Consider the following 22901-nt stretch of genomic DNA (forward strand, 5'->3'; position numbering starts at 1 on the left):
CTGTATCCTTGTTCAAGCATTATTGCCTTGTTTGGAATAGCATGTTCATCTGAAGCGGGCCTTGCACATGAAGAAAGAGTATAAATCCTTGGAATATTGCCCGGCACACCTTTGAAACCAACGAATGGATGGAAGACATCACCACCTGTTCGTGAGAATGCTTTCCGCATCAGCAATGATGCCACTGACAGACTTCATTCCTCCGGCCCCCCACTCCCGACCGGGGGTCTTGTCTTTTTATTAGTGTAAGCCGACATTAAACAAAGTAAAATTATTTCTCCCATGTGATTTCTTACCGTTCTATTACTAGGGAGTGATATCGACATAGATTCAGGTTAAGTAACACACCGCAATCACAAGAAAGAACTCATTCACGGGGAGCGAGCGCCCCCTGCTGGATACACCAAGTGCTATATTTGAATACCAAGAAGAGAAACAGAATAGGTGAGGGTTAATAACAGATTATAACTGTCATAGTACTTATGTTTTGTGCTAATGACTAACAACAGAGATGCAGTCTGCACAGTTAATCAGCAGCTCTAGTCAGGGTGTGCTAAACTGAAGTAGTGAGTCTTAAAAGCTGAGACTGAAGGGGCATATCTTATAGTGGCGTGCAGACCACCCCACAGTTTAGGGGCCCTGTAACTAAAAGCTCGACCTCCTACTGTTATTTTATTAATTCTTGGAATCATAAGGAGACCGGCGTCTTGAGATCTTAATGTGCGCTGTAGTTTGTAAGTCATTATAAGTTCAGACAAGTAAGCCGGACCTCCGCCATTTAATGCTTTATATGTTAAAAGGAGGATTTTAAAATCTGCCCTAAACTTAACCGGGAGCCAGTGTAATGATTTAAGAACTGGAGTTATGTGTTCGTATTTTCTTGTTCTTGTAATAATTCTTGTAGCCGCATTTTGAATTAACTGGAGGCTGAATAAAGAACAGTTTGAACATCCAGTGAGCACCGCATTGCTGTAGTCAATCCTACTAGAGATAAATGCATGAATTAATTTCTCAGAATCCTGTTTATTTAAAAAGCGCCTTAATTTCCTAACATTTTTAAGATGGAAGAAACATGTTTTGGACAACTTTGTAATATGTTCTTTAAATGACATTCTAGAGTCAAAGATACAGTTAGGTCCATAAATATTTAGACATAGACACCTTTTTTCTCATTTTGGTTCTGTACATTACCACAATGAATTTTAAATGAAACAACTCGGATGACGTTGAAGTGAAGACTTTCAGCTTTAATTCAGTGGGTTGAACAAAACAATTGCATAGAAATGTGAGGCAATTAAAGTATCCCTTCATTTCAGGGGCTCAAAAGTAATTGGACAAATTAAATAACTGGAAATCAAATGTTAATTTCTAATACTTGGTTGAAAACCCTTTGCTGGCAATGCCAGCCTGAAGTCTTGAACTCCTGGACATCACCAGATGCTGGGTTTCCTCCTTTTTAATGCTCTGCCAGGCCTTTACTTTCAGTTGCTGTTTGTTTGTGGGCCTTTATGTCTGAAGTTTAAGTGAAATGCCTGCTCAGTTGGGTTAAGATCAGGTGACTGACTTGGCCATTCAAGAATTGTCCACTTCTTTGCTTTAATAAACTCCTGGGTTGCTTTGGCTGTATGTTTTGGGTCATTGTCCATCTGTATCATGAAACGCCCGCCGCCCAATCAATGTGACGTCATTTAGCTGGATTTGAGCAGACAGTATGTCTCTGAACACCTCAGAATTCACTCGGCTGCTTCTGTCCTGTGTCACATCATCAATAAACACGAGTGTCCCAGTGCCACTGGCAGCCATGCACACCCAAGCCATCACCCTGCCTGACTCCAGCGTGTTTTACAGATGATGTGCTATGCTTTGGATAATGAGCTGTTCCACGCCTTCTCCATACTTTCTTCTTGCCTTCATCATTCTGGTAGAGGTTGATCTTGGTTTCATCTGTTTTTCCAGAACTGTGCTGGCTTTTTTAGATGTTCTTTAGCAAAGTCCAATCTAGCCTTTCTATTCTTGAGGCTTATGAGTGGCTGGCACCTTGCAGTGCACCCTCTGTATTTACTGTCATGCAGTCTTCTCTTTATGGTAGACTTGGATATCGATACGCCGACCAAGCCCTGGAGAGTGTTGTTCACTTGGCTGGCTGTTGTGAAGGGGTTTCTCTTCATCATGGAAATGATTCTGCGATCACCCACCACTGTTGTCTTCCGTTGACGTCCAGGTCTTTTTGCGTTGCTGAGTTCACCAGTGCTCTCTTTCTTTCTCACGATGTACCAAACTGGAGATTTTGCCAATTGTAATATTCCAGCAATTTCTCAGATGGGTTTTTTCTGTTTTCGCAGCTTAAGGATGGCTTCTATCACCTGCATGGAGAGCTCCTTTGACCGCATGTTGTCTGTTCACAGCAAAATCTTCCACACGCGAGCACCACACCTCAAATCAACTCCAGGCCTTTTATCTGCTTAATCGATAAGACATAACGACGGACTTGAACACACCTGCCCATCAAATAGCCTTTGAGTCAATTGTCCAATTACTTTGGAGCCCCTGAAATGAAGGGATTGTGTTCAATAAATACTTTAGTTGCCTCACATTTTTATGTAATTGTTTTGTTCAACTCACTGAATTAAAGCTGAAAGTCTGCACTTCAACAGCATCTGAGTTGTTTCATTTCAAATTCATTGTGGTAACGTACAGGACCGAAATTACAAAAAAGTTGTCTCTGTCCAAATATTTATGGAGCTAACTGTACAGTGAGTGTTTAAGATTGCACATTCTTCATGTCTTTGTTGAACTGTTTTAGGGTAGGCTCAGGGTCTCAGTGACAGCTGCCTGGACAAAGGGACATTTTAGTTGTTAACCCTTTGTTGCCTACGCCTGGTCTACTTGACTTGAGTCAGATCCCCTTCCCCCAACCCTAAACTTAACCACAGTGTTATCACTGACGTCTAATGTAAGGCGACAACCTCCTCAAAGGGGTCCGCAGCCAGACACTCTTGGGTTTTATGGCACGGATTCCCAGATGGGGCGGATCCCAATGATGTGTACCGGTGGGTGCCCAGATGCGGGTTCCGCTCCACACTCGCATCTCCCTTTTGAGAGTCCTTGAACCCAACGCCGTCGGTAATGTAACCGGATGAGCCGGACAATGAAGATCCCAAACGAAGCAAGGGGAAGGTGCAAAGTGCAAACGGTGTTTTTATTAACAACAACAAAAAAAACAAAATCTCAAATAAAGTGGAGTGCTTCGAGTGCTCATAAATAAATAATCCATAAAAATGGTAAAAATCCCAAATGGTTAAAACAAGGCTAAAACGAGATTAATATCCTGTACCAGACATTCAGGGTCATACCAGCCAAGCTCAGATCCTTCCAATCTCTCCAGCTCTTTCAAGGTAGGCTCAGTGGGAGAGACTTCAGCTGCCACAGTCCTCACACTACCGACCCCCGTCTTGGCTGCTTCGGCCGGCGTCTGCCAGACCACTCGGGGTCGGTTGTCCTCCCGTCTTCCTTCTCACACTCGAAGTCGTCCCTCTGATCCCTAGGGTGGACTCCTCCTCGATCGACCCCTCTCTTCTATCAAATCAGTAGCAGCGATCCTGTCAAGCGCCGATCCTTCGCTCCATCCGGGACCCCCGGCCGCGCTGACCTCTCTTTTCCATCTGGCTGGCCGGCTCGTCCTCTTACGTTTTCCCCCAATGCCTTTATCTCGCTCACCAAGCCTTTTTCCTTTCTTTCTCGTCTCCCCATCCTCTCTGTGTCAGCCCATTCTTTTACGGCTCTGTGGGCGCAGCGCCTAAATCATGCACCGAAGGAAGCCGATTAAGCAATTGAGAATGATTACACCCCCACGTGCAGGTCCAACTCACCCCAATTACCTCATGAATTCCCCTTGGCTGCACGATCGTGCCCACGGAGACTGGCACGGCGAAATGGATTATTTCAAATCTGGCCTCTCTTTTGAAGCCGCGGACCCGCTATACCACAGTGCCTGGAGGTGCCATCACTTGCCTTCTGGGCAACATTCCCCGTGAACTGCAGCTGGAAAGTGATGTTGAGTTAACCAGGGTGCCGCCTCTTGGCACAGGGTAGTACCTCTTGCCTGAGTAGAGCCTCATGAATGCCTCCTACTTGTGCATGCCTGGTGACAGCTACAGTGGGATGCAAAAGTTTGGGCAACCTTGTTAATAGTCGTTATTTTCCTGTATAAATAGTTGGTTGTTACGATAAAAAATGTCAGTTAAATATATCATATAGGAGACACACACAGTGATATTTGAGAAGTGAAATGAAGTTTATTGGATTTACAGAAAGTGTGCAATAATTGTTCAAACAAAATCAGGCAGGTGCATAAATTTGGGCACCGTTGTCATTTTATTGATTCCCAAACTTTTAGAACTAATTATTGGAACTCCAATTGGCTTGGTAAGCTCAGTGACCCCTGACCTACATACACAGGTGAATCCGAGTATTTAAGGGGGTCAATTGTAAGTTTCCCTCCTCCTTTAATTTTCTCTGAAGAGTAGCAACATGGGGGTCACAAAACAACTCTTAAATGACCTGAAGACAAAGATTGTTCACCATCATGGTTTAGGGGAAGGATACAGAAAGCTGTCCCAGAGATTGAAGCTGTCTGTCTCCACAGTTAGGAACATATTGAGGAAATGGAAGACCACAGGCTCAGTTGAAGTTAAGGCTCGAAGTGGCAGACCAAGAAAGATTTCGAATAGACAGAAGTGACGAATGGTGAGAACAGTCAGAGTCAACCCACAGACCAGCACCAAAGACCTACAACATCATCTTGCAGCAGATGGAGTCACTGTGCATCGTTCAACCATTCGCACTTTACACAAGGAGATGCTGTATGCGAGAGTGATGCAGAGGAAGCACAAACAGAGCCGCTTGAGGTCTGCTCAAGCACATTTGGACAAGCCAGCTTCATTTTGGAATAAGGTGCTGTGGACTGATGAAACTAAAATGGAGTTATTTGGGCATAACAAGGGCGTTATGCATGGAGGAAAAAGAACACAGCATTCCAAGAAAAACACCTGCTACCTACAGTAAAATATGGTGGTGGTTCCATCATGCTGTGGGGCTGTGTGGCCAGTGCAGGGACTGGGAATCTTGTCAAAGTTGAGGGACGCATGGATTCCACTCAGTATCAGCAGATTCTGGAGACCAATGTCCAGGAATCAGTGACAAAGCTGAAGCTGCCGGGGCTGGATCTTTCAACAAGACAACGACCCAAAACACTGCTCAAAATCCACTAAGGCATTCATGCAGAGGAACAAGTACAACGTTCTGGAATGGCCATCTCAGTCCCCAGACCTGAATAGAATTGAAAATCTGTGGTGTGAGTTAAAGAGAGCTGTCCATGCTCAGAAGCCATCAAACCTGAATGAACTCGAGATGTTTTGTAAAGAGGAATGGTCCAAAATACCTTCAACCACAATCCAGACTCTCATTGGAACCTACAGGAAGCGTTTAGAGGCTGGAATTTCGGCAAAAGGCCGATCTACTAAATATTGATTTCATTTCTTTTTTGTGGTGCCCAAATGTATGCACCTGCTTGATTTTGTTTGAACAATTATTGCACACTTTCTGTAAATCCAATAAACTTCATTTCACTTCTCAAATATCACTGTGTGTGTCTCCTATATGATATATTTAACTGACATTTTTTATCGTAACAACCAACGATTTATACAGGAAAATAATGACTATTAACAAGGTTGCCCAAATGTTTGCATCCCCCTGTATCTGCTTAAAATTATATAGTGCAGATCTTTTATTAAAAAAAAAAAAAAATGTGAGTGTTCTTTTATTTTTTACAGGGAATACTGTCAAACCTTTATGGCACAATACTAGTCTGATGAGGTTAAAGAGCACCAGCTTTTATGAAAACGTGTTGCCCAGCATTAATAAAGAAATTAACGGTGTATTACAAATGTCATACCGTCCTCGTGCTTGCTCACAAAACATGCTTTTACTTTTTTTTTTTCTTCAGGGCAACAGTGACGTCGCTGGATTCACCGAAGGGACCCTTACTGCAACGGTCTTTGATCTGTTTGTAGCTGGGAGTGAGACCACTGCGACGACAATCCTCTGGGCTCTGCTGTTCATGGTGAAATACCCAGATGTGCAAGGTTTGTTCACACGGTGTCTCGTTACAGCATCTTGTGTAAGAGTTGAGTCCAATGTGCACCTAGCATGTGTCTGAGTCTCATACCCTTCTGAGCTTATGCTTAATGGCTGGTGCTGTTATTTTATTATTCACTATGATAAATGCATTTTTTTGTTATTTTATATAACCCTTAAGAGAAAATGTTACGTTTTATGGTATAATCATTTTTCGATATTTTGCTTAGTACTACGTTTCCTGTTGATGTACCCAGCTGGATTATAAATTTAGACCAATGATCTACAAACCATGAGAAACAGGATTAATGTGGAAAAAAAACTCACACGTCTCTTAAGAAAAGAATACAACATTTATTTCTGTCGCACATTTTCATACAAATAATGTAGCTCAAAGTGCTTTACATGATGAAGAAAAGAGAAATAAAAAGACAAAGTAAGAATTAAAATAAGAGAACACTAATTAACATAGAATAAGAGTAAGGTGGTCCGATGGCCAGGGAGGACTGAAAAAACAAAAAAAAAACTCCAGTCGGCCGGAGAAAAAATAAAATCTGCAGGGGTTCTGAGGCCACAAGACCACCCAGTCCCCTCTGGGCATTCTACCTCACATAAATGAAACAGTCCTCTTTGGATTTAGGGTTCTTATGGAAGGGCTTGATGATGATGATGGTCATGTAGACTTCTGGATTTTAATCTATCAATGTAGGAACATCACGGTGCTTTGATTAGGTGGTGATGGTGCAGGTCGTCACCACAGAAAACTGGGAAAAGAAACAGAAGAGAGAGTAGGGGTCAGTATGGATTTTAGAGCCACCATGAATAGTAATTATAATGAATATACAGAGTATCATGATTAGATGAAGGTGAAGTTATCAGAAAGCCATGTTACAGTAATGTGTTTTCAGCAGTGTTTTAAAGTGCTCTACTGTATCAGCCTGGTGAATTCCTATTGGCAGGCTATTCCAGATTTTAGGTGCATAACAGCAGAAGGTTGCCCGCCCGCCTCACCACTTCTTTTAAGTTTTGCTCTTGGTATTCTAAGGAGACACTCATTTGAAGATCTAAGGTTACGATTTGGAATATCAGATGTCAGACATTCTGATATATAAGAAGAAGCAGATTATTTAAGGCTTTGTAAACCATAAGAAATATGTTAAAGTCAATTCTGAATGACACAGGTAACCAGTGTAGTGACATCAAAACTGGAGAGATGTGCTCGGATTTTCTTTTCCTAGTTAGGATTCTAGCAGCTGCATTCTGCACTCGGTGCAAACGATTGACGTCTTTTTTGGGTAGTCCTGAGAGGAGTGCGTTACAGTAATCTAGTCGACTGAAAACCAAAGCGTGAACTCATTTCTCAGCATCTTTCAGTGATATAAGAGATCTAACTTTACTTATGTTTCTTAAGTGAAAAAATGCTGTCCTAATGATCTGATTAATATGCGATTTAAAATTCAGGTCAGAGTCAACAATTACCCCTAAGTTCTTTACCTCTGTCTTGACTTTTAATCCTAATGCATCAAGTTTATTTCTAATAATCTCATTATATCCATTATTGCCAATCACTAAAATTTCTGTTTTCTCTTTATTTAGCTTGAGAAAATTACTATTCATCCAATCAGAAATACCAGTAAGACATTGTGTTAGTGAATCGAGAGAGTCGGGGTCATCAGGTGCTATTGATAAGTACAGCTGTGTGTCATCAGCATAGCTCTGGTAGCTCACGTTGTGCCTTGAGATTATCTGACCTAACAGAAGCATGTAGATTGAAAAGAGCAGTGGACCCTGAATAGAGTCTTGTGGTCCACCATATAGAACATCAGGGGTCTTTGAAGTATAATTACCACAACTATCAAAGAATTTTCTACCTGTCAGGTAGGGTTCAAACAAATTTAAGACCCTGCCAGAGAGGCCCACCCATTGACAAAGTGGATTTCTAAGAATGTCGTGATCAATGGTGTCAAATGCAGCACTCAGATCTAAGAGGATGAGAACAGATAAATGGCCTCTGTCTGCATTCACCCGCAAGTCATTTACTACTTTAACGAGTGCAGTTTCTGTGCTGTGATTTGTTCTAAAACCCGACTGAAATTTATCAAGAAAAGCAGGTTTATTGAGGTGGTCATTTAACTGCATAATGACTGCCTTCTCTAGAATTTTACTTAAGAAAGGCAGGTTAGAGATGGGTCTAAAATTTTAAAGAGCCAAGGGGTCGAGATTATGTTTCTTAAGTAGGAGTTTAACTACAGCAGTCTTAAGACAGTCTGGGAAGACCCCCGTATCTAATGACGAGTTTACTATGTCAAGAATATTATCAATTAGCACGCCTGATACTTCTTTGAAAAACCTTGTTGGTATCGGGTCAAGGACACAGGTGGAGGGTCTCAGCTGAGAAATTATTTTACGTAAATCAGGTAAATCTACCAGGAAAACCAAGGAGATCATTGTCGACTTCAGGATGCACAGCACTGACCTAGCCCCCTTTACATCAATGGTGAGTGTGTGGAGAGGGTCCATACCTTCCGGTTTCTCTGCGTCCTTATCTCTGCTGACAACATGACAGCAGTCATCAAGAAGGCTCAGCAGCGGTTACACCTCCTGAGGGTCCTCAGAAAGTACAACCTGGACTCCAACCTGCTACTGACCTTCTACCGCTCGTCCATCAAGAGCCTGCTGACGTACTGTATCACAGTAGGGTACAGCAGCTGCCCCATGGCAGACAAGGAGAGGCTACAGAGAGTAGTGAAGGCAGCACAGAAGATCATTGATGGACATTTACACCTCCCGCTGCCTCTGCAGAGCAGAAAACATCATCAAGGACAGCTCCCACCCTGGCTCTGATCTGTTTGACCTGCTGCCCTCAGGGAGGCACTACAGGTGCATCACAACAAGGACAAACGGACTCAAGAACAGTTTTTTCCCAAAAGCCATAACCATTCTAAACTCACACATGCACTGAGTACACAGTCTAACCCCCCAATCCCTGGACTTCCTTCTGTCCATCAGCTGTGCAATATCTAAATGGTGCTGATAATAACGGTGCAATATCATTACTCTTAGGGTCCAACATCCACTACTCACTGCACATGATCATCATTATTGTGCAATATTTGAATAATGTGCAATAACCCAATAGTGTAATAGTTATTATTCTTTCCATATATATATAGCGTCGCAGAACTTTTTTGCACCATTTGTTTATTTACTTGTTGTGTTCTACATTTATATCTGCACTGAAGGAGCTGCTTTTAATCTCTTTGTACATGTGTATAGTGACAATAAAAGGCATTCTATTGTATTCTATATTTATGTATCTAGATTGCTAAAACCATACATTGCATTAATATTCATATTGCTAACTACACGTCAGTATTGCTGCTACTTCTTTGTCTTGTCTTTGCACAATGCCTTGTTTGTGTTTGAATTTTAAATTTAAATTTTGTCTATCTGTATACTTGTATATGAGATGACAATAAAGTTCACTTTGACTTTGATCATTTGTACTCGCCATCCATCAAAATGTAAGCCAGGTGATATGACCATTGTGGCCAGTAGGGGACGTGGAAGCACCTCAAACCTCACAGACACAATTCCCAGATGTAAATGAAAACCTTATGGTAAATATAAGAGCTTACAAAGGCTTCCTTGTGATAGCGACACAAGCACAACACAATTCTTTTTTTGTCTTTCTTTCATTCTTCTCCTCTGCTCCTCCCAGGTGAGATTTGTCCATCTTCCATCAATGACTGGGGAGCACTTCCAGTGCCTGTGGATAGCCTGCTGGGTCAAACAGAAGAATACCCCTTGTGCTAATCCCAGCAGCTCCCCACAAAAACCCGACAGGGCTGCCCCATGAGACTACAAGTCCCAGCATGCCCTGTGGGAATCCAAACCCAGGGATGCTGCTATCAGGGGAAGCAAGTAGTTTGAGCCAGTTTAACTCGCCTGATTCTACCATTATGAGTTATTGGCCTCCTGGCCAGGTAAGGAACCTGAGCTAGCATAAGTAGATGTCTGGCAGGGAATATCCTTTCTTCCTGCTTTTTTGCTTACCCCCCAGGCAATGGACTGGAACATATCCCGGAAGGGATGCCCGGCCATGCATGGTGTCTGTTATGGCGCTTTTCCACTGCATAGTACGGCACAGTACGGTTCAGTACAGCTCACCTTGGTTCGGCTCAGTTCGGCTCGGTTTTGCGTTCGACTGCAGTTTAGTACCGCTTTAGAGTGAGCGGGATTATTCACATGTCGTTATAGTTGCGCCGACCTCCTGAAAAACTTTTTCATTCCGTGTCGCCCCATCCAGCTCTCGCTGGATCCGACCACGAAACAGCCATTTTTGGTTAAAACAAAATGGTGCGTCCGAACCTTCGCTGGCTGTGCTAAAAATCTAGCGGGTCTGTTGTGTCTTGTGTCGCAAGTTCAGTGACGCAGTAATGACGATTTTCTCCGGCCAATCAGTGACCAGCAGAGTTTACACGTCACGTTTTGGTAACGGTTCGACGCGCTTGGAACCTCGGCTGAGGTGGTACTAAAAAAAGGACCAGGTACGGTTCCCAGTGGAAAACCCCCCAAAAGTGAGCTGAACTGAACCGTGTCGTGCCGTACTATGCAGTGGAAAAGCGCCATAACATCAAGTTAAACTGCACTCTTTCATTGATGCTTAACACACTTCTCATTAATATGTCGCCCTATTTTATTATCCTTTCTCATTCTCTGTCTATAAGATTAAGATTTAGTTATTATTAAAGCTGCTAAAGAATAAGAAGTTATAATTACATGTCTGTGAGTTATTTTAAGTGGGGTTTACATTTCAGTTTTTGGCAGTGTGGTGCAGTGGTTATGGCTTTGCACTTCAAATCCTGAGGTTGTGGGTTCAAATCCCACCAATGACACCTTGTGACCCACCTGTGCCCCAATTGGAAAAAGAAAAGAAATGCAACTAATTATATCTCAAATTTTGTAAGTCGCTTTAGATAAAAGTGTCAGCCAAATAAATAAGTGTAAATGGGTCTTGTTTAGTCAAGTGGGGATATTCCACAGATCGCAAAAACAGCAAAGTGATGGATTTATGATCTGACCATCTCTCTCTCTCTCTCTCTCTGTCTTTCTGCATTGTCTCATTTAGAAAAGGTTCAAACTGAAATCGAAAGTGTTATGGGACAAGACGGCCCTCCATCGATGGACAAGAGACCTCAGATGCCATTCACAGAGGCAGTCATTTGTGAGGTGCTTAGGATGGGCAATGTGATCCCCCTCAGTCTGACCAGAATAACAAGTGACGATATCAGCCTTGGAGGATATCTGATACCAAAGGTAACAAAACATTTGGCATGCATTTATTCATTAAAACAAAAGAGGAAAAGAAATGTTAAGCTGCTAAAAAAAATGAAAGGAACCCTTTTGAAGGAGAATATAGCATCAAGTCAGTGAAACTTGTGGTCTGTTGATCTGGTCAGTTAAGTAGCAGAGGGGATTGTTCATCCGTTTCAGCTGCTTTGGTGCACTAGAGGGGGACAACAATGAGACGACCCCCAAAAACAGAAATGAATGGTTTAACAGGTGGAGGGAGGCCACTGACATTTTTCCCTTCTCATCTGTTTTGTCACTCGTTTTGCATTTGGCTATAGGCAGTTTCACCACTGGTAGCATGAAGTGATACCTGGACCCTACAGAGCTGGCACAGGTAGTCCAACTTCTCCATCAATACGTGGCATTGCCAGTAGGTTTGCTGTTTCTCCCAGTACAGTATCAAGGGCATGGAGGAGATTCCAGGAGACAGACAGGCAGTTACTCGAGGAGAGCTGGACAGGGCCCCTCGTAGAAGGTCCTTAACCCATCAGCAGGACCCGCCAGTATTTGCTCCTTTGGGCAAAGAGGAACATGATGAGTGCTGCCAGAGCCTACAAAATGACCTCCAGCAAGCAGGCCACTGGTGTGAATGTCTCTGAGCAAACAATCAGAAACAGACTTCATGAGGGTGGCCTGAGGGCCCAACATCATCTAGTGGGCACCATGGAACTCGATTGCATTTGCCATAGAATACCAGAATTGGCAGGTCCACCACTGGCGGGCGCCCTGTGCTTTTCACGGATGAGAGCAGGTTAACCCTGAGCACATGTGACAGACGTGAAAGGGTCTGGAGAAGCTATGGAGAACGTTATGCTGCCTGTGACATCGTTCAGTATGACCGGTTTGGTGGGGGGGTCACTGATGGTATATCTGGGGAGGTAAATCCATGGTGGGACGCACAGACCTCTACAGGCTAGACAACGGCACCGCAGGACTGCCATTAAGTATCGGGGTGAAATTATCCAGATGAAATCCTTGGACCCATTGTCAGACCCTATGCTGGTTCCTCCTGGTGCACGACAATGCCCAGCCTCATGTGGTGAGAGTATGCAGGCAGTTCCTGGAGGTTGAAGGAATCGATACCATTGACTGGCCCCCACACTCACTCGCCTGAACTCAATCCAATAGAACACCTCCGGGTGGGACATTCTGTTTCGGTCCATCCGACGCCACCAGGTTGCACCTCAGACTGTCCAGGAGCTCAGTGATGCTCTGGTCCAGATCAGGGAGGAGATCCCCCAGGACACCATCCGTCATCTCATTAGGAGTATATACATTGTCAGGCATGCATACATGCACATGGGGGCCAAACAAAGTACTGAGTATGATTTGGAGTTGCTGCAATGAGATTTCGGCCAAATGGACTAGCCTGCCGTATCATTGTTTCACTTTGATTTTCGGGGTGTCTTTGAATTCAGCCCTTTATAGGTTGACCATTTTCATTTCCATCAAACGATGTGCCATCCTTTCGTTCCTAATACATTACCCAGTCCATATCAGTAGAGATAGCCAGCAGGATTTTTTCCCATTTACAGATGATGTGTTTTCAAAGTGTTCCTTTAATTTTTCTGAGCAGTTTCTTTTAATAGGAGTCAGTTCATCGTATTCCTAGTGCCGATGGTGATGCTCTTAGAAGTTTGAGCAGGATTGTACAGAATGCTAGGAACGTTACCTGATGCTATCGAGGGTGAAATAAAGTGCCCAGGTGGCCACTAATTAAATTCCCAAGGGGGAAATTTTTTTGCCCCAAAATAAAATTTCACCGATTAAACCCACCATGGGGAGCAACTTTGCATGTCATTGCCAAGTCTCAAAATTGCCCCCTTTAGTGGGCCACCCCTAATGAAGCACAGTTGTGATTAACTAAGTAACGTTCCTCCAGGTAAAAACGTTCAGGATGAAACCGAGTCTATGGTCTCCTCCTGTGCAAATGGCAGAGACAATGGTGAGAATTTGCTTACTGGAGAAACAGTAAGAAGGATACAAAAGAGATTTTAAAGGTTTGGGACACTAAATGGTCATCCCTGTTGTGGTAACCAGGGGGCGTACAGCTCCCCAAACCCTGGACACAGCAGCCACAGAACCGCAAGTCCAGCACAGCACATGTTTGTTTGAATGGGGAGGCGCTTTTCTCTTTTTCGCTCCCACCAACACAGCACAGTACACAAACACACATTCTTTCTTTCTTTCTTTCTTTCTTTCTTTCTTTCTTTCTTTCTTTCTTTCTTTCTTTCTTTGTCCTTCTGCCTCCACTCCTCCTGGAAAGCTTCATCCACCCCCTCCCAACTCCGGCTCCCTCAATGGAGTGAGGCGGCACCCTTTTATAGGGCATTCGGAAGTGCTCCAGGTGCTCTGTGCTCATCTTCTGGCAGCATTTCCGGCTGTGGCGATCTCAAGGTTCAGCAATCATCCAGGCGCCCCCTGGTGGTGGCCATGGGCCCCATAGACATAGAATTACTAGAAGCCGCATGACCAGCAGCATTGTACGTCAACGTCGCCACCATATTGCGAGTGGCACTGCTGTGAAGTGAAGTAGTTGATAAAGATGCCTCACGCATGTGTTGCTTGGGATTATACAAACCGCTGTACGCTCCAAACCAGATCCCGGGTGATTACATTTCATAGGTAAGGCTGAACAATTGTTTTGGATATATTTGGCCATCAGAAAATCCCATTTTATAATCTTAGCACTCAAGGTCCCCTTACAATTAAATTAAACAACATTAGTAAAATTAAAAGAAGAGAATGATAAATCAAAAAGCAATAATTAGCAAACAAACAAAGATAACTGGCAGTAACAGTGCAAAATTCACAATTGGTATGCCAGTTTGAAAAGATACGTTTTGAGGGCAGTTTGAAAATGTGTTATTGAATCGAGCTGACGGATATGAGAGGGAAGAGAATTCCCGAGTTGAGGAGCACCAGGAGAGACGCTCGAGCTCCCACAGCACTGAGTCTGACGTGTGGTACAGAAAGTCGAGCTGCAGATCAGGATCTGAGTGAGGGAGAGGAGTGTCAGTCTGGAGGAGATCAGTGAGGTTGTGGAGAGCTTTAAATGTTCAGAGCGGGGTTGTGTATCGGATTCTGTAGTTAACAGAGAGCCAGTGAAGTCGAGAGAGAATCGGTGTGATGTATGCAGTGGATTTAGAACAGCAGGTTATCATCCTGGCAGCAAAATTTTGAAGAAGTTGTAAGCGATGGATACGTTTTTGTGGGATGCCAGATAGAATAGCATTACAGTAATCTACACGTGAGGTGACTCGGGCATTAACCGATACTTCAGTACTGTGTTGGGTAAGAACAGGACGAAGTCTAGAAATGTGTCGGAGATGGAAGAAGGCAGCCCGAGAAATGTTACATGGGAGGAATTATTTAATATTAATAATTATTATTATTATTATTTAATAATTGCCATTATTAGTTTAGAAATGGATATAAATAAGTGCATTTAAACGATTCGCCAAATATGTAAAAGATACAGTTTTAAACGTTATTGTTTTTTCATCAGAAAACCCAGTTTCCATGTCTACCTGTATTAGTTTAAATGGCACTTTTGCCACTCGCAGTAGGGCAGACGCGTTGACGTATCGTGTCGACTGGGCAACACAGTGAACGCGGCGTCTATCTATATAGGTCTATGATGGGCCCCAGCAGGTTTGAGCTTCCATGTTCCAAACCCGTGGCTGCCCTCTAGTGTTCCGGGTGAGGTAATACCCTGAATATGCTCTCTCCCTTCCATGACAGGGCCGTCCGCCACACCGTATAATTGAATGGTTGTTGCACAAAAAACGGTTTTTAAAGTTATAGAGAAGACATCTTTTCAGATGCGTGTCTTGACGCAGGCTGAATCAAGATGGCGGTGACGGTGGATATAAAGGAAACTGGCAGGAAATGGTGAGCTCAGGTGACTGAAAGCCACGACTGACATCAGAAGTCTTTCGACCGTCAGTCTTCTGGTCTGCAAATAGAGGAAGAGCAGAGATATTAAAAGACAACACCAACGCCTGGCTCCGTGTGGAATTACCACTTGAGGAGACCTGATGTTGTCTCCTTAGACAGAAAATTGTGAAAATAATCAGCGTCAACACAGGAAAAAAGTTTGCGGCAGCCACCCATATATTGGTCCTGGCTGAGCTCCCAACTGAACTGAATTACTATTGAGAAAATGGCGGCTTTAAAGGCCAGGACCAGAAGTGATATAACGGAACCAGAAATGACGTGCTTCTGGGCACCGGCACTGGAAGTGATGTCTTCAAGGTTGAATCAAACAGGTTTTCCTGTGTTTGGTCTGCAGAGACAACAGACAAAGGTTTAGCGCACCCATGGCTTGGTGTGGAATTACCCTCACTTGGTCCATACAATGTCCTCCTTCTCGCATGTGTGTGACAACACACATTCTGCTTTTTTTATTAGATTTTATGTGCTGAATTATTACAAGACCTTCAAACTATTGTTAATGTTGAGTGCATTTTATTTGCACTATAAAAGAACAGACAAAAAGAGAGTATAAAGTTTTGGGGCACCAAAGTAGTCATCATTTATTAGAATGATGTTGTCAAAAATAAAAAAGAACTAAACAAGTCTTCTTCAGTCAGACATTTACCTGAATGTCCCAAGATGGCAGTTTATACAGGAAACTGAGAGGAAAAGGCGGGTTCGGTAGAGTGGAAACCGGAAGTGGCGTCATCGGAGGCCAGTCCGTCAATCATTCTTTCTGCAGAGGGTGGTAGAAGAGACACATTTTAATGACAGCGCCAACACCTGGCTCGGAGGGTAATTACTATCCCCTGAGCCCAATCGCATGCGTTGACAGCACACAGCACGCTTCACCGTAGACGGGCTTCGAGCTGTTAAATAAGGTTTACAAATGCAAACATAAAATTATGAGATCTATCAAAATGTGTATACTATTGTAGAATTGTACAAAGCTTTGTCCTAGGAAATCCTCTAGGTTAGGGATTCCCAAACTCGGTCCTGGGGACCCCCGGTGGCTGCAGGTTTTTCTTCCAACCAGATTCATAATCAGTGACAACAACTGATAACATGGACCTCAATTAATTAGCTGGTATTGTTTTTTTCCTTTTCTCTTATTCTACATTCAGAAAAGTACCACAGCATGATTTTTTTCATTTATAAAGGCGTTTAGAAATATTTCTGTTTTTTCTATAAATTTAAACTCTCCTTTGTTGATTTCCCTTTCTCTGTGCAATTTGCTCCCTTCATTGTTTCCTAACAATGACAATTAAAAAACTAGCAGAGCAGACACTGAATCATGAAAGACTACTTTAGCATCAGACCCAGTAATTAGTAAATAATAAATTAATTAAACATTAGAAAAGTAGAATGAACATCAAGATGAAAATATTGTAAAAAAAGAAAAAAATACATTATTCCCATATAACTGCTTAGTACATTTTAATATATATATATATATATATATATACTAGGGGGCTCTACCCTCTGCTCCCTTCACTCGCCGTACTCGCAGGTCATTTCCCGGATCTGCCGCTGTGCTTTTGGATAAACACGTATATTAACTCTGTCTTTGATATCTCTGTCTTTCAAAACTATTATCACTGACAATTCGTCACATGTTGGTTTATTATACATGCGAGCGTGATCTTACGGATTCATATAGAAATCCAAGAAAACTTTTTTGTCCGTGGTTTTCAGATAAATTTCGTGTAAAGACGTATGGATTTGTATCCATTATTGGCTGTAGAATTTCTAATACGTCCAGTCGTTTAACTCTTTCGATTCCATGTTGCATCGCTTCTCTGTGATCCTAAATATAAACCTGCCCAAATTTCTTTGAAATTAAACTCGTCGTAGCTTTAAGTGTTGTGGGACCGCAGCTTCTCATAGCGTGTAGTCCTGAAACGTGTAATTCTACATATTGAGCATTGAATGTTGCAATTGCAAACAGATTATTGTACATTCGGATATTTTACCTGTAGTCTTTGTGGATTTCACTTTCACCAAATAATAAATCTTTTCATTCTCGTGGATACGCCTCTTCATTGGGAAGAAACGCTACTTTTCCCTAATGGCAACACGAATTAGACGATCAACAAGTCTTCGACTAAACTTTAAAGCCGAACAATGGCTGCATATACTTCTGTCATATCACCTCTGTCCATATATTCGATCTCTTTTCCCTGTTCTGTTATTTCAGCGAGTAATAATTTCCGTTTGTTAGCTCTAATGAGATCTTTACTGTCAGTTTTTTGAGACTTTCAAATTTTAGTACTTTCATAATCTCTAACCTGCTCTGCATGTCTATCGCACCAACATTTTTGAACCTCTTTATGGCGTTCTACTTTGTCTTCTACTCTTTGTCTTTTATTTCCGCCCCCATTTGGACCCGCTAGGTTTTCAATTCCACTTGGTCCGGGCTGATTATAAGCTGGTTAAATCTCTTGGCACAAAGTCTGGTCTCGGGGGACTTGAAATTCTCTCTTTGAAAAAGTCTTGTCTTGTCCCAGGGTTTGTTTTTATATAATAGAGAGTGTGGAGGATGGCCGGCTGTTTATCCCGGTCAATACCCCCAAGCCGCCAGGTGGAGCCCTCCTTGCAGAATGGAGGTCCCCAGACGACCAGCAGGGCATCATGGACAATGGAGTTTTTATGCACCGCCCTGCTGGATGCCATGGGGCCACGAGAGGGAGCTGCAGGGAGGACCGAAGAGTTCTATGACCCGGAAGTTCGTCATAGGAAGAGCGACGGGCTTCCGGGGTGAGAAAAAGCATTGTTTACCCTGACCCGGAAGGAATAAGGACTTATGGACTGTTGGATTGGGAACACTTCGGGTCGGGGATATAAAAGGACTGTGGGAGCTCCCAGACGGTGAGCTGAGTTGGGAGGCAGGGTGGCTAAGCGTCTGGGAGTGGAGGATTGGTTTATTGGATTATTGTATTGTTCATTTGAGAATTGTGGAGAGGAGCGTGCTTTGTGCACTTTATTATTATAATAAATAATTATATATTATCTGGTGTCTGACGTGTGGTCCGAGGGTACAAGGGTGCGAGAAAAGCACCTAATCTGTCACAAGAGATATTTCTACCAAGCTTACTTTTTCAATTCCTATATTGTTCCCAAAACACAGAATCTGGGAAATAACAGTTCACTTAATTAGCCCAGGAGTCCAGTGAAAAACGGAAGATAGTTGGAACAGAAACCTGCAGCCACAGGACCGAGTTTGGGAATCCCTGTGCTAGGTCATGCATTTCTGATTATTAGGGTGGTTATCACAAAGAGGTGCCACTGAGCCCCAAACCCAAGACATATTAATACCCAACATGTTACTATGATAAAGTAAGCCATCGTGCCATTCCACTGCCACCAAGTTTTCTGCCCGCATGAAAACCGTATTGTCACCTCTTTTCATCTTCTGAAACTTTATGAACTTTATGCATGGCATTATAGCCTGGCTCACCCCATGGGATTTGCTTCTGTTTATTACAGAAGTGAATCAAACTTTGCAGCAGCAGCACGTACCTATCACCATGCTGCATAACCTGTCCAAAGCCACCAGGGGACAAAGCACGTTTGGACCAATGCTCCCTGAAGTTATATCACCAGTTCTGTCCCATCTCTATTTGTAATACCACAGCACGCTTCATCTCGTCTTTTGTTGTGAGTTTACACTCACGAGAATGCGATGCAAACGCAGCCCGCGATTCAAACAATTTCTCTGCCTACCTGTTTGTCTCGTCTGACGGTAGCTGAAAAGCAGCATCAGGAGAGAGCAGCCTGAAGTACAGCAGCTGGTGATCTGTCGTGTCCAACAGCAAGCCATGCCGTCTTGTGAAGTCCGATAGCCAGATCGGCTCTCAACGGATCAATGTCTGTGTATTTATCCCACGCGAACCTTGCCGTAGATACATCGGCTGCGCGAAGCGCTCAACTGGCAGCAGATCCACTGGCGCGGCATCGGCTGGTGTTCGATCGGCTGATGCCGGCTTCTCACTCTCTTGCTCGATCTCCTGATCACTGTCAATAAAATCCGATTCTGAAAAATCAGAGTCTGACTCCGCGATAATGCGCAAAACATCGTCTGCCGAGTGTTTTCTTTTCTGCACTCACTTCGCTCCCTTGTCACATGTCGATGCCATCTTGCCATTGGTTACATTTCGCATCTCACGCACACGCTAGGATTAGTTGCCGAGTCAACGAGTCTAGCATTCCTCCAAGCACAGAGGGAATGCCTGTGACGTGACAGTGAGATTTGTCGCCATTAACAGCTGATTATCGCCCTCTATCCCTGGATGTCGACTTTAATCGACATTCGCCCTCAACCCCTCCTGTCGACAAAAGTCGACATCCGCCCTAAAAGTGACCGTGCAGTTCTTATAAGGCACCTGTTCACTCAGAATGTTTAACTTATTAATAAAGTTCTAATACTTATGCTTGTAATTTCATTAACTCTGTAAAACGCTTCTCAATAGTGCCTTTAGTTACAGCGGCCAACTTCAGTATTGCAACTTTGTGATTAATATTTGTGTAAGATTTTGCAATGTTATTTTCCTTTATGTGTAACTTTAGAATTAAGAATAGTTCTGCTTTATTGTATTATTGTAGATCACACACGCACTTATATTAGAACATTAGAACATTCTAGATGATAACAGGCCATTCAGCCCAACAAAGCTCGCCAGTCCTGTCCTCTTATTTCTTCCAAAAAAACATCAAGTCGAGTTTTGAAAGTCCCTAAAGTCTTACTGTCTACCACACTACTTGGTCGCTCATTCCAAGTGTCTATCGTTCTTTGTGTAAAGAAAAACTTCCTAATGTTTGTGCAGAATTTACCCTTAACAAGTTTCCAACTATGTCCCCATGGTCTCCTTAAACTCATTTCAAAGTCTCGATCCACTGGACTAATTCCCTTCATAACTTTAAACACTTCAGTCAGATCTCCTCTCAATCTCCTTTAAAGGCTCAGCTCTCTTAATCTTTCCTCATAACTCATCCCCTGTAGCCCTGAATCAGCCTTGTCGCTCTTCTCTGGACCTTTTCTTGTGCTGCTATGTCCTTTTTGTAGCCTGGAGACGAAAACTGTACCCAGAACTCCAGATGATTCCTCACCAGTGTGTGATAAAGGTTGAGCAGAACCTCCTGTGACTTAAAATCCTGTGACCTCCTAAATCCTTCTCATAAGGTGGACTCTCGATTTCCCGATCGCCCATTGTGTATTCATACCTCACATTTTTACTTCCAATGTGTAATTCTTTACATTTACTAACATTAAATTTCATCTGCCACAAATCTGCCCCAGCCTGTCTGCTATCCAAGTCCTTCTGTGATGATATAACAGATTCCAAATTATCTGCTAATCCACCTATTGTGGTATCATCTGCAAACTTAACCAGCTTGTCACTGATATTCCGATCTAAATCATTTATATATATTAAAAATAGCAGCAGCCCCAGCGCTGCCCCCTGCTGGTCACCACTCTTAACATCGACCAGTTCTGATGAGGTTCCTCACACCATCACCCGCTCCTTCCTGTGTCTGAGCGAATTCTGTACCCATCTAAAAACATCACCCTGAACTCCCACTTCTTTTAGTTTTGATGCCCAGCCTCTCATGTGGCACCTCACCAAATGCTTTCTGAAAGTCAAGATCAAGATATGTACATCTATACCTGCATATTAAAGTTTTAATTTGAAATTTACTTTCCAAGTGTTTTAATCGACACTCTGCTGCGAATGCCAACTATTCCTGCACAACCAGAAGAAGTCCTGTTTCTCTATTTCAACGCCCTCTGCTGGTATGTACGGACCCCGACACGGCTGTACTTCCAGACTCCATTTCCCAAGTACCCTTTAGGGTGTCCTGACTGGGCTGCCATATGAGGACCACTGCCACCTGGTGTATGGAGGATGGAACAGCACCCGACTATCAGCTTCCACTGGTTCATCTGTTATACCGACCTGGCGCAAAGTTATTTCTCTGTCCTGCCGGCCAATTCACTTGTCGTTCCACACTGGCCTCTCATCCGGGTAATAAATCACCCTTCCCGAGCAGGATACCCATTCCCCTCCTACATAGTGTAATGGCTAATAAGCTGGACTTCATGTCAAAGGTTGCTAGTTGTATCTGTAAAGCCAAAATATCACTTCACCTGTCTGCTCTCATATTTTAAGCTTATAACGTGTGACTAATTTTTGGCCCACCTTCGTCTGAAGTGACCTTAGATTGTGTTTGCTGTGAAGTGCTCAAGACTTTGCAAAATGACATTTGTTTCAGCCAATTACCATTGTAAGTTAAGAAACAGTTGAAAAAGAAGTTCATTTTAATCCAAAAGTGTTAAGTCTGACAGAGACATGGAAATGAATAGAAAACAGGAGAATAAGAACGTGAATTAGCACTCTTTAGAATTTAGTCATTTAAAGTAGCTCGTTAAATAATGGCTGTCTGCGTTTTTCTTCTTATCTTTATTTTATTTTATTACTATAAGAAAGTAATTAAAAATGTTGCCCTGTCTAGGATACTAAAGTGGTCATTAATCTGTCATCTGTGCTTAACGACAAGAGTGAGTGGGAGACTCCTGACTCTTTTAATCCGGACCACTTTCTCGACTCGGATGGAAAGTTCATCAGGAGGGATGCATTTTTGCCTTTTCTAACAGGTAGGGCCACTTCACTTTGGTTGTCTCCATTGCTTTGCTTTTGTTAATTCCCTAATGAGTGTCATGTCCAGTAGATAGAAGTTGACTTCTTATGATGAAATAACAGGAAAGTCCAGTAGTTGGGCACATTGGTTTTTTTTGTAGACCAAAAAGCTGGAAACGTCAACCAAGTCCGATGTGTTGGACTAGCAGTGGCAAGAAATGCAGTGCAATTCATTAAGACGTTGTTCTTCTTCTGTGTTTAAAGAGGACAAGCCAAAGATCTGGGGTGACATTGCGACCCCGTGTATTGTAAAGAAAAATCTTTTCTGCAAACATAAAAACATGACACTCAGATTCGACTAGCCAAGATGCAGGCCAGGCAGGAAGAGGCGGGACAACGGGAGTGATGTCAGAGGTGGGGAATCTGTCAATCATCCTGTCTGCAGAGGGAGGGAGGGAGGAAGAGAAGAGGTGTTAGAAAACAGTGCCACCCTGTGGATTGGTGAGGAATTACCATCACCAGAGCCTTTAAGTTGTCCCCAAGGCGCATGTGTGCAACAAAGGGTAAAAAACACTTCACAATCCTAGAGACTCTGCTTGCACTGATTTTAATAAATACTTGCTTTTAAAAAATGTACATATTGGCACTGGGTGTGAACAGTGCAACGTGTTTGTCATGAACTTGTCTTTACTACACGGCGCATTTACTCACAGACCTGCAGCTTCAGCAGATTGTTCATGGTTTCCTAATCTTTGGTCACTCTAAACCAGGGGACTCCAACACGTCGCTCGCGAG

At 43.1% G+C, this 22901-nt stretch overlaps 1 protein-coding gene across 1 annotated transcript in view; it reads left to right on the forward strand.

The window, feature by feature from the left end:
* The window catches only part of LOC120514690 (cytochrome P450 2J2-like), a 58677-nt gene that overhangs the window by 32745 nt on the left and 3031 nt on the right, over window positions 1–22901 (forward strand). The window contains exons 6-8 of the mRNA XM_039735191.1: window positions 6008–6146; window positions 11270–11457; window positions 21982–22123. Coding sequence (XP_039591125.1) covers window positions 6008–6146; window positions 11270–11457; window positions 21982–22123 — 469 coding nt within the window. The remainder of the gene's footprint in view (window positions 1–6007; window positions 6147–11269; window positions 11458–21981; window positions 22124–22901) is intronic.

This window comes from Polypterus senegalus, chromosome 14 (assembly GCF_016835505.1).
Source record: "Polypterus senegalus isolate Bchr_013 chromosome 14, ASM1683550v1, whole genome shotgun sequence".
In the NCBI taxonomy this organism is placed as follows: Eukaryota; Metazoa; Chordata; class Cladistia; order Polypteriformes; family Polypteridae; genus Polypterus; species Polypterus senegalus.